The 12,427-nt window shown below is 44.7% G+C and overlaps 1 protein-coding gene across 9 annotated transcripts in view; it reads left to right on the forward strand.

Annotated features, from left to right (window-relative positions):
- ECT2 (epithelial cell transforming 2) overlaps positions 1-12,427 on the forward strand; it is a 103,532-nt gene that overhangs the window by 55,025 nt on the left and 36,080 nt on the right. For all 9 annotated transcript variants that reach the window (XR_004540687.1, XR_004540686.1, XR_004540689.1 and 6 more), the window contains 3 exons: positions 6,228-6,324; positions 7,938-8,019; positions 10,094-10,172. Coding sequence is in view for 3 of the 9 variants with exons in the window: in XM_033959290.1 (XP_033815181.1) it covers positions 6,228-6,324; positions 7,938-8,019; positions 10,094-10,172 (258 nt within the window). In the remaining 6 variants the exon portion in view is untranslated. The remainder of the gene's footprint in view (positions 1-6,227; positions 6,325-7,937; positions 8,020-10,093; positions 10,173-12,427) is intronic.

A 12,427-nucleotide genomic window follows, 5' to 3' on the forward strand; every position in this document is an offset into this window, starting at 1 on the left:
TTGTGTGTGAGATAGCATAAAAGTTAGTTGAGGTATGACTTGCACCCCCCACTCCCACCCCAGCGTAGCCTTATTTTTTTCTTCTTCTTTCTTCTAAAGGTATGAGTGGTACCCACTCATTCCTGCCTTGGTGCTGCCAATTTGGAAAATGTAGCTCCTGATCTTGCCTAGTGCATCTTGGTATGCACTGAATGGCAGTAGTCTATCAAATAAGAGAATTTCTCCTTACTTGATATTGTGGGTGGAAACTAACGAGGGAATTCCTCTATTTGGCCAACTGGCCCTATTTAGTGCATCCCATTTTCCAAGCTGATACACCAGTGGCTGATACAGAAAGGTTGTGGACAGTGTTAATGCCTATAGTAGATTTTCTTTAATTTAACAGTAGAAGCCTTGTATTTGAATATATTTCAAGTTGCATTTGTGAAAATAGGAAAGTTCTTTTTTTTTTTTTCATCTTTATTCCTTTTTATTTCTTTCAACAAGTGTAAAAATAGGAAAGTTCTAATATTGAAACATGAAATAACTTTGAGCTGAAGTTTTTTGGTTTTGTTAACGTCTGTGTAGGATGGGTTTTTGTTAGCACAATTTAGATTCTGGTTTCCATATGCCAGGTGTTAATCCCAACCCACAATCCGGGTGTTGCAAAAATCCACTTTTTTTTTCATCCCTCCAGACCGGCACAGAAACTGATAGGTAATGACCAGCAGGTGGAGACTGAGACACAAACTCAGGCTTATATGTGAGTTTGGCGTATCTTTGGAAGATGTGGTCCGCATGTGACATGGTTCTTCTTCGTGCCTCTTTGCCTCACATCTTGGAGTTCTTGCAGGATGACCTGGACAGGGTCCTTGCCTGGTCCTCCCTCCAGGTTCAACTTGTGGCTTTGTCTACGTTTTATTGTTTGTTGCATGGTCGTTTGGCCTTTTCTCCGGATATGATTTGTTTTTTCTATGGGTGGCTAAATTGCTTTGTTCTCCAGTGTGACCTTCGGTTCCACGTCTGGAATCCTGGGGCTCTTGCACATTAAAGGACCTTACTCTGGGGGTCAGGTGATGCGCTCGTGGTGAGAGGACGTGCGCTGCTGGGCTCCGCGCTCCGATCCTCTGTTTACCGGCTAATTAACTTTCAACTGCCTTCGTGCGGGATCGTCTTCACACCAACTGTATAGCCCAACTTCTGCTTGGTGGATCGGCATTGATTTTCGGTGCCGGTTGAGCCCCGGTATGCCCATTAAAGCAGCAAAATCTCTCAAGGGCAAACCCTGCATGCTGGAACCTAAAATGGAGTCGGCTCTCATAATTGCACCTCCGGAGATGGGTGAATGGACCCACGAGATCTCCCGCCTGGTCATGACCGCCCTGGAGGACCGTCTCAATAAATTACAGTTGGCGGTGGATGGTATAAACAAAAAATTTGAGGCCCAGGCCCAGAGGCTTGCAGAGGTGGAACATCGTATTTCCGCTCAGGAGGATGAGGCCCTTCAAGCACAGCAGAGGGTAGATAGCCTGCAAACCCAGGTGGCAGCCCTTACTGAAAAGCTGGATGATACGGAGAACCGCCAACGGCGCAATAACCTGAGGGTTGTGGGGCTCCTGGAGCTGCAGACCACCAACGCTCTTTACCACTTCTTTCAATCGCTGCCAGAACACCTCGGCCTGGAGACCTCAGCAGCATCTTTCGTGTGCGAAAGAGCGCACAGGTTGGGAACCACCTTGGGGTCTAATCCAAAGCCTAGAACATCTATTGCCTTGTATGTGAACTGGAGGGAGAAAGAACAACTCTTAAAAGCATATCGCTCGGTGGGCGTACTGCAGTACGAAAGGAAGCGGTTGCTCCTCTTCAATGATTACTCTGCACGTGTTTCTACTCAGCGGTGGGAAATGTACCTCCTTGCATCATAAGGGGGTACGCTTTGCTCTGGTTTACCCTGCCAGCCTGCAGATCTGGAGGGAAGACAAGATGCATACTCTGCTGACCAAGGGGGAGGCGCAGTGTTTCCTGGACACCATCAATATCGCTGGCCCCTCTGAGGATCATGGAGGTGACCGGGCCAACTGAAACAGGCAGCAAGGTGCCACTTGGAGTGCGGATGGTATGCCTTACTGTCCTCGTTGATCTTCTGCGCCCCTCTACGATTGGCTGACATTCAGGATTACTGACATCTGGTCCTGTTTCATCACTCCAGTGCTCGGGCCTTTCCTTGTACTTTGTGACTGGGCTTCAGGTGGTCACCGAGGGGGACGCTGGCTCTGGCCTCTGCCTCCATCAGTGGAGGGGTGGTTGTTGTGCGTTGCCCCCATGCTGTTGAACTGGTTTCCTTTTCTCCATCCGGGGACTGTTCTCATCTGGAGACTGCATGTAATATTGTTGCTGGCACCATCAGTGAGGCGGGGGTATTGGGTTTTCTACTTTTTTTTTTTTTTACTGTTTCTACTTTTTCCACTATTTGTTACCATGGCATATCGTACTAGAGTCTGTGTTGTCTAGTAAGCATCGGATCGTGGATAGCCCAGATCCGTGACTTCTTGGTTTTGATTTTCCCTTATGGGATTCTGTTTTTTTGTTTTGGTTTTTTTGGGTCTGTGGGGGGTTTGGGGGATGTCCTGGGGGAGCACTCTCTGGGATAGGGTTGGGGGTGTATGGGGGTGTGTGGGGTGATTGGTGGGATATCGACTGTATGGGGTGGGTTGGGGTGTTGCTTGTTGGACTTGCACCGTTCTTTCTCTTCTTGCGATCTACGCTTTCCGGGTGGGACCAGAGGACCGCGGGGGCTGCTGCTTTATTGTCCGGGCCATGCTTGCAGTGAGGAGGGGGTCTTAGCTGGGAGGGCCCTCTCTTCTCACTATTTTTTTCAGTGCTTCCTGTCTCTTTCTCTAGATCTATTTTTGATCCTGGTTAAGCTCCGCATTTCCACTTATAATGTGGATGGCATCCACTCCCCCGTGAAGAGGAAGAAACTGTTGAATTGGTTTAAGCAAAATCACATAGATATCGCCTATCTCCAGGAGACTCACCTCTCTGGTGCTGAGCATGCCAAGTTGCGCAGGGAATGGGTGGGGAAAGTGTGCTCATCTTCCTTTAATTTCAGGCAGCGGGCGGTAGCGATACTGTTCCATAAACAGTTGCCTCTACACATCCATAAAACTCTTAACGGATAAAGAGGGGAGATATGTGATAGTTTTGGGGGAATTATGGGGACAGAAATGGATGTTTTGTAATCTCTATGCCCCTAATGTTTATAGTCGCCGATTTTTCTCTGGGCTATTGACCAAGGTAGCTCTGTATTCCGACTATCAACTCCTTGTAGGGGGCGATTTTAACATCACAGCAGACCTATCGATGGATTGTAGACCGGCGAGGGCTTGCCCGGGTGACCATGGAGCTAAGGGGGTTAATTTTTTGATGGATCAGTTGCATTTGTTGGATATGTGGCGGACTTTGCATCCTACTGAGCATACCTACACTTTTTACTCCCACCATCATGACGTCTATGCCCGCCTAGATTATTTTTTGGTGACGCCCTCTCTGCTTTCGCAGGTAGAGAGTGTTTCTGTTGAGGATGTTCCTTTATCTGACCATTCCCCGCTGATACTATCGGTCAGGCTTACCAGGGGTACCCCGCGGCGGGGTTGGCAGTTCCCAAGCTATCTGTACAGGGATCTGGATTCCATCGGTACCTCCGGGACCACTGGCAGAAGTATTGTCGTCATATTGCGATGCCTGATGTTGATCCGATGGTATTTTGGGAAGCATCTAAGGTGGTACTCTCTGGATACATTATCGCTTACGTGTCACGGACAAGGCGGCGGCAGGATGCTGACCTTTTGCGACTTTCTGGGGAGTTGCGGACCCTGAGACGGAGTCATGCCGCTACGCTCTCTGTGGAGGATAAGCGTCGTCTGTGGGATGTCCGTTCCCAGCTGGAGGTCCTTTTGACTCAGCGGGCCAATAGGGATATTTATTTCCAACATTATCGGTTGCATCGCTGGGGGGGGGAAGGCAGGACGGCTTTTGGCCAATCTCGTGCATCCTCTACGAAAACAACAGGTCATTCTGTCTATTAAAGATAGTGGGGGCCGTCTTCATACCGGGGCGGAGGCAATTCAGTCCCAATTTGTGCATTTCTATGAGAATCTTTATTCGCACCGAGAGTCGTCAGAAGCAGACCACACAGATTTTTTTTCCGGAATTTAGCTTTACCTTGAATGACCGCTGACCAACTTGACCTTCTGAATGCACCGGTTACGGCAGAGGAAATTCAGGCGGGTATCAAGGCTTTGTAATTCATGAAAGCGCCAGGCCCTGATGGGTTTGTGCCCAAATACTATAAGATAGTGGCGGATTTGATCCCTCCTGCGTTGGGGGCTGCGTATAATGAGATGCATTCGGGACAGGGTTTGGGATTGCGTAATATGGCCCATGTGGTCTTGCTTCCTAAACCGGGGAAGGATCTTACCCAGGTGGGATCGTACCGCCTGATCTCTCTGCTTAATCAGGGTGTTAAACTCTTAGCTGCTATACTGGCCCGCCGTTTGAAAGCCGTTCTCCCTCTATTAATTCATGAAGACCAAGTGGGCTTTATCCCTGGCCGGTACACATCTATGAACCTTTTTCGGGCCCTGATGACATTACACTCGAGAAGGGTGCAAATCAGCTATAGTAAGTCTTGACATGGAAAGGCCATTGATAGATAGTCTTCTCATCTACCTCCGGTGGATATCTCTAAAGCTGCAGTTTGGTCTTCTCTCCATTCTTTTGTGCAACACTACTGTGTGGACATTGAGGCGCATCGGGACGCGGTGTTTGGGGAGAAGTGTTCTTGCGATGGTCCTTCAAGGGTCTCATCCATGATGGGTACTGCTTTGGTACGTTCCATCAGTTTCTGTGCCGGTCTGGAGGGATGATAAAGAAGGAGAAATTAGGTTCTTACCTACTCATTTTTTTCTTTTAGTCCCTCTAGACCGGCATATCCCGCCCTGTCGTTTTTTTTATTCTGAGTTTTGTGTGAAGAGTATAGGTTTTTTCTGCGGTGTATTTTTGTTTTGGTGTGTTAGGGGAGATTTAAAAGAACAGCGGCGTTTGGTTCATCTGGCATAGCTGAACTGTGGGGACCTTTTTGAAGGTTCTTATTCTATTCGGTATCTAACAGTATTTCTCTGTTAGTTACTATTCTCCTTCTGGGAGGGTTGCTGTTGTAATTTTCAGTTCTTAGTTTTAGTTCTGCTTGGCTATTCGTCAGACTGATGGCACTTGGGACTGCACAGCCCACTTATACTATAGCCAAAAATGTGTGTCTTTCTCCATCTGCTGGTCATGGTGAGCTATTACCCATCAAGCTTCTGTGCTGATCTTGAGGGACTAAAAGATAATAAAATTAGCAGTTAAAAACCTAATTTCTCCTTTAATATCTGTTTGTTTTCTCTCTCTCCCCCACCCCCTCTCCATCAGAGACTACACAGGTAATTTGGACATGTCTAGACGTTACATACCTCATCCAAATAAAGATTTTTTTTTTTTTTTAAAGCCACTAGGATGGTATGTATTTTCTAGGAGGCAGAGATTTTAAGATCTCTCCTGCAGTTCCCCCCTCCCCACCCCACCCCAATACCAAGGAGCTTCCTGTAAGTACTACTGGCCTTGTTACCAGGTAGGGGGCCTGACTTGGGAGACCTCCTCTCTTGAGTGTTTTCGCTGCAGCAGTGAAAAGGTGTGAGACGAGAGTGCTTTTCAGCATCTTCATTCCTAAAATTGCTGTCAAATTGATTTGCGCTCCTGCACATCCTAAGTGTTTGGGGGTTTTTTTCCCCCTAAAGTATCTGGTTGGCAGTCTTGTATAGAATAAGGGGAAGCTGAGGGGTGCAGACTTCCACATCAAGACATGCTGCTGATCATTTCTAAAATGGACCTTGTAGTATATTTAGCTGTTTGCATAGATTTCTGTTTTAGTAGCTTTTCTGGATTGCTTGCACTGTCTTTCTCTGCCAGACTGCACTAGATCAAAAATTGTAGGACTATTTCCTTAAAGAAATATTTAATCTATACTGGAATAGTCAGACTTGAATTTTTTTGTTTTAAAAAAAAGAATGGGACATGGCTGATAACATTTGATCTTACTTAACTAGGGACTGGCAGTATTTTTGTGCTGGAAACTTTTGCACATATAACTGGGTGTTTTTTGATTTTTGTTTTGTTTTGTCTCCCCCTCCCCCCCCCCCACTCTTCAGATTAACCAAGCTAAAGCAGAATGTGGACGACAGACCCTAGCAGAACTACTAATTCGACCAGTACAGAGATTACCTAGCGTTGCTCTTCTTCTGAATGGTAACTTTTAGCAAGCATGTCTGTACAGGCAGTCCCTGGGTTAAGAATGAGTTACATTTTTAAAGCTGTTAAGTCAGATTTGTATGTAACTCAGAACTTGTAAATTTTAAGTTTCTTGTTGCTTACCTCTGCTTCCAGGTGCCAAAAGGGCCAATTGTCCCTACCAATGTTCTCTCTGAGGTACAGCATTCACAACCACATACTTAATACAACAGCCTCTGCTATATTAACCTTTCTATTCAGCTATCCTTTTTTTCTTTTCTAAGTCTACTCAAATTTCACCCTCTCTCCCTTCTCTTTACTTTTCAGCTACTTATCAGATTTCCATGTTCTCACCCACGCTTCTGTTCCCTTCCATCTTCCATCTACTCCCCATTACCATATTTTATTACTACTATTAATTCTATAACGCTACTAGATGAACCCAGTGAAATAGCTGTCCTCTGCTCATTCATTTCCTTGCCAACTCTTCCCCCTCCCCTCACCTGTCACAGCTTCTAAACATTTTCTCTCTCTCTCTCTTTCTTTCTTTCTGTCTCTGTCTCTTTCTTTCTCTCTTTCTTCTCCCCCCCCCAGCCCATGCAACGTTTCTTCCTGCAAGCTGCCAGTGGATGACCTGAATGCCTTCCCTCTGACGCCAAATGTATCGGGGAAGTCTTCAGGTCAGCTGCATGCAGCGTGTTGGAAGGTACGCTGTCAGCGGCCTGAACAGATCACATGCAATAAGATATGACCACAACTGTAGGAAGATACTATACCTGCAGGAGCTCTGAACAAACTACCCCCATCCCCCATGGACGCTGCAGGATTACCATTGCCCCCATTCTCATGCAGCTATCTAGTATATAACAGAGCTGTTTAAACTCCGAGTTGGGGCCATACAACCTGCGTTTGAGGTCACAACCTGGGCAGGCTTTCCATAGGTGCGTCATTCTGCACCTTGTTTTGGAGGGGAGGGGGGGTCACATGATTATATTGGCATGATCATGTGGGTAAGCTATGGTGTATAAATATTAAAAAGCTGAATGTCTGCTTTTCCTTATCATGTCCGGGGTAGCCATACAAATGATTACGCGCAACTGGAAGAACTGGGATCGCCTTAACTTTAATTTTTGGTGGGCAAGTTTATGCTTAACTTATAGATTTGAAAAAATGAACGCAGATATAATGGGTCATACTAAAAGATTTAAGTTAATCTGGGGCCCTTTGAAATCTTTTATGGATGCATTGTAATTGGTTTTTTTCTTTGATCCTATTGATATATTGCACACACACCCAGGGGGAGGGATATTTATATCATGGTTTTATTCTCTTGCAAGGTATTGGTTGGGTGGGGGGGTTCTTGCTGTAGGGATTTTTATTGATTATAAATGCATATATGAATAATGTTGTTTATGTAGATACTGTACTCCATTTTTGTTAACTCTGGAAAATTAATAAAGATTTAAACAAAAAAGCTGAATGTCTAAAGATTTGAAAGCATTTTAAATATCCTCTTCCGGGCTTTGTGATTTAAAACTATGCTATATATTTCTGTCATAGTGATTGGAGAATAAGACTACAAATGATCCCCCCTCACTCCAGTAATGAAAATGCTGCTATTTATATTGCAGATATTAAAAAACACACATCAGATGATAACCCTGACAAAGTCATTTTAGAGCGAGCCATTGAGTCATTGAAGGAAGTAATGACGTAAGTGGTACATGAAAATCTTACTGTTGCACAGCTTTGTGCATGCTTTCATTCCTATGGAATTTATAATTAAGCGGTTTTGTCCAATATACAACAAATATAATTTTTTCAATGTCTTCTGTAGTGTTGCAGCAAAAGGAGGAGCAAATGGTAAATATAGCATAAATGTGTATTGTAAAGCAGGATTAGACCACGTGGCGCTAGGATGACAATAGTCTCAACAATAACCTCTGAATGTAATTTAGCATAATGTGGCAGACAGTAGCAGCTGCAGTGGTGCTTCACATCTAGTAAACGATGGCCGTAGCAGCTGCAGTGGTGCTTCACATCTAGTAAACGATGGCCAGAGCAGCTCAGTAAAGAAATGCTATGGGATGAAAATGGTTCTAAATGAGAGGAAGATTCTCAAAAACCTGCGTTAAAAAGCGATAGTCTGCTAACGCAGCCATTCGGATACCGAATCGAAAAACCCGAGACTATTTTAAAAAATCGCGCATGGAAATGAGGTCCACGGACAGGAGAAAAGATTTCCTAACTTGCATGTGCTCATCACTGATGGGCACATGCATAGAAAAAATGCTGCTGTCAAAATAAAAACCCACTAACCCAACGCCCCCCCCCCTCCTTGCAGCGGGAGAGATGCCCACACTCTCCCACTGGCAAATAACCCCCCCCCACACACACACACACACACAGCGGGAGAGATACCCACTCTCTCCTGCTGGCAAGTAACCCCCCCCTGCCGTCCCCTCCCCCCATTACCTCCAAGTTGACGAGCAGGAGGGATACTGACTCACTCCTGCCAGCTGCCTGCGTTGTCTAAGGGAATTCCCCTCCCCAGTGCATCTTGTGATGCATCTGGGGAGGGGCCTGAGGCTCTGGCCCAAGTTGTTTAAGGCCCCTCCCATAGGAATGGAATTCCCTTAGATGACGCAGGCAGCTGGCAGAAGTGGGTCCGTGTCCCTACTGCTCTTCAACTTGGAGGGAAGGGGGGAAAGGGTTTTACTTGCCTGCGGCAGAGTGGGCATCTCTCCCACTGCGGAAAGGGGGGGGAATTACTTGCCAGTGGGAGAGTGTGGGAATCTCTCCTGGGGGGGGGGCATGTTCAGTTAGTGGCAGGAATGTTTTTAGTGCAGCAGGAGAAAGTGGGTATCTCTCTCCTGCTGCCGGGGGAGGGAGGGGGAACCTTGTTTAGGTTAGGTCAGGCAGTGCAGATGGCTTTTCTAGCAGTCACCGGCACCCCTGGACCAATCGCTTTTTTTAGCCACCAAAAGCCGATGATGCTTTTTAAAAATGGCTCAGCATATTTTTAGAATCCACCAAAGGACTCATTTCAATGTTGAAGAGCCCATTTGCGTGTCAGTGTTGGAGACTGCTAGAATCCTTGCTAAAGAGGGAGATAATCCCTTTTGATAATCTGTCACTAAACTGCTTACAGGCTAAACTGCCGGAAAACAGTTTAGCGACTGTGTTAAAGTTTTGAGAATCTGGGCCTCAGTTCTTAGCACACTGAATTCCTGATTCAAAAAGCAGTAGTGTTTTATCACAGTGTGACTTCTACAGATATTGGCAGTTTCTCTAATCTGCTTAGAAGTTGCTAAAATTTTCAAATTTTGCTGTTTCCATAATATGAATATAATCCTAAAATAAATGTTCTGGGATTGTGTTGCTATTACCATGTAAATTTTATATTGGCAGTGACCAGCTTTTTATATCTAATCTGTTAACACTGTGATTTCACTTTATATACCTACTGTAAGCAGTATTTTAACCAGGAGGATGCATGTTCTTCTATTGAAGAAATCTTGAAAGTATTCTCTGGTTTTTTTAGGGGAATTTTTATCCTTTCCGGAAAAAAGTAATTTTCTGTGACATAGATAGGATTTTGCAATTAATCTATGGGGTTAAACTGCCATATATTGCAACTAATGATATACCTGCATCTATGGATATTATAATTTTGGATTCTCAAATGCTTTTCAAAACTATATATTGTAAGTTTTGCAATAAAAGTATTAGATACAGGCTTTTGGGAGGTTTGGTTTTTGAAGTTTTTTTAAATTTTAATCCTAAGGCATATAAATGAAGATAAAAGAAAAACAGAAGCACAGAGGCAGATCTTTGATGTTGTGTATGAAGTAGATGGATGTCCTGTAAGTTTATACTAATTACCAAGAAACTTCATTTGGCTACATTTTGACAGTGCTGGTTGTTTAAAAAGTTCTGGTGATTTTAGTAGGGAATGTTTGGATGAAAGTTTGGTATTTTAAAAACAGAACTCTTGTTTACCCATTATTGCTTTAAATGTCTCCGTAATCTGATGAAAGCATGGTGTTTCATTTCTGTCTTCTCACATATGCATAGGCTCTAGCTCTGTGGGTGTAGTGAAAGGAAGAGAGGCTGGATGATGGACAGGCACTGATAGTGCAGCTGACGGAGAGAGAGCATGGACTGTGGGAGAAGGTTGCTAGCAGGAGGAGACATGGATCTGGGAGAAAGAGAGAAAAGCAGGTAGAGGGGACACAAGCTGCAGACGAGCTGAAAGACATGAATAGCAGCCATGCAGGATAAGGAAAAGATCAGCTGAGGGAAAGGGGGAATCATGGTGGAAGAGATATAAAGGTGAGAGGTGAGAAGTAGAGGATGGTGTAAATAGAAGAGAAACCATGAAGAGATGAGAATACATGGAAAAAAAAATCGCTGATGACGCGAGAGAATTCTTAAAAGAAGGAGCTTAAGATAGTGGACTGAAATTAAACTACGGACATATAGGTTGTGAAATTGTATGTTTGTTTTTTTAGTAAAGATTTCTGTGCCTGCTGTGCTAATCAAGGATAGGCAATAGCTATATTTTGTCCTTCTCCAGCCCTGTAGTCACCAGAATTTAATATGATTTTTTTACTGGAAGGATATGGGTGGGGGAGGGGCAGTCAGAGAGTGGGCCAGTGTCTGAAAATTTTTTTTAAATTGCTTCTTTGGCAGCTATGAAATGGGGATCCGATTTGAGCCTCAAATTGAATGGGGATAGAGTAACACCATCTCCTTTTTTTCACAAAAATAAGTAACTCTTACATCTTATAGGAGACAATGGTGGTGAACTAAGTGGGCTCATTATGCTGTATTGTCCCAAAGAAGCAAGAGAGATGGTTGGAGTTTAGAAGGGGTAAGCTAGTTAAGGCCCGTCTGTCCATTCTTACTCTCAGCTCAGCTCTGCTACAGGCATCTTTTGGCTTGTGACTGTGCAGAGCACCATGAATGATGAGGGAACTGCTTTAGTAATGTGCCAACCCCATATCCTTCAACATTATGAGAGTGGGGAGGGAATAATGATGCTGGACAGAGAATGGAGAAAGAAAGGGGATGTTTGGTAAAAGGACAGCAAGAGGAATGTTGTACTGAGTCACCACTAATGAGGGAGGGGCATTGTGCCAAAGCGATTATCACCAAATGAGATGCTGATTTTCCATTTTTAAAAAGGCCACTAGAGCTTTTGCAGGTGGGCTGGTAACACAGTGGGTTCATAGGAATTCATGCCTTTGGGTTTACTAACTGCTGAGCTTCTAAGGTTTGTGAATGCAGGTGGTGGGGCAGCTGGATGTGGAACTGCTATTGTGAGTTCTAGATATGAATGGTGTCTTGGACTCTGGAAAGGGGAGTAGGAATATGATCCTTTCCAGAAAGAGTGGGATGAAAAAAATGTGAAATGTGCAATGAATCTGCTTAGGAGGAGGTATAGGTGAGCCTAACCTGCAGGGAAGGAACACTGACCAAGGTAGAGTGAGACAGAACCCAATAGTGGAGGAATTAATAGGGAGCAAGGCAAGTCGTGTCAGAGTGCAGAGAAGTATAGAAATGGGGGGAAGTGTATAAATGGGAGGAAGTGAGGGAAAAATAGAATAAGATGAGGAAGAAAATGTGGCAAGGATGGTCTGAGAGAAAGTGTATGGTGCATGCAAGTTAGGTAGGGAAGAAGGACTATTGTGGCTGGGAGGGGAGAATATGGTTTGTATAGATTAGCCAGGGTGTAAATGGACTTGGGAGCAGGATGGTAAACTGTGGTGATAGTTGGCATTGGAGAGGAAGAGACTTGTGGGATTTGCAGTGCTACCCCTAGCATTTCTTTTACCCACAAGTGTTCCCTGTATGCCACCACCTGCTGCGCTCTTCATTTAAAGACAGCTGGACCAATTGTGTTCAGAATCCACCATGCTTTAATCTCCTTTGTATGTACTTGGTAATTTGTGCTGAGTCGAACCCCCATGCCCAATCATTTGAAAAGTTGGCTCATATGTACTTATGTATATTAACTTTTTTACTCCTTGTGGCTAGGTATGGTCTAAAACAGGGCTGCCCAATTCCGGTCCTCGAGATCTACTGGCAGGCCAGCTTTTCAGGATATCCACAATGA

The sequence above is a fragment of the Geotrypetes seraphini genome, chromosome 9 (genome assembly GCF_902459505.1).
Source record: "Geotrypetes seraphini chromosome 9, aGeoSer1.1, whole genome shotgun sequence".
Lineage (NCBI taxonomy): Eukaryota > Metazoa > Chordata > Amphibia > Gymnophiona > Dermophiidae > Geotrypetes > Geotrypetes seraphini.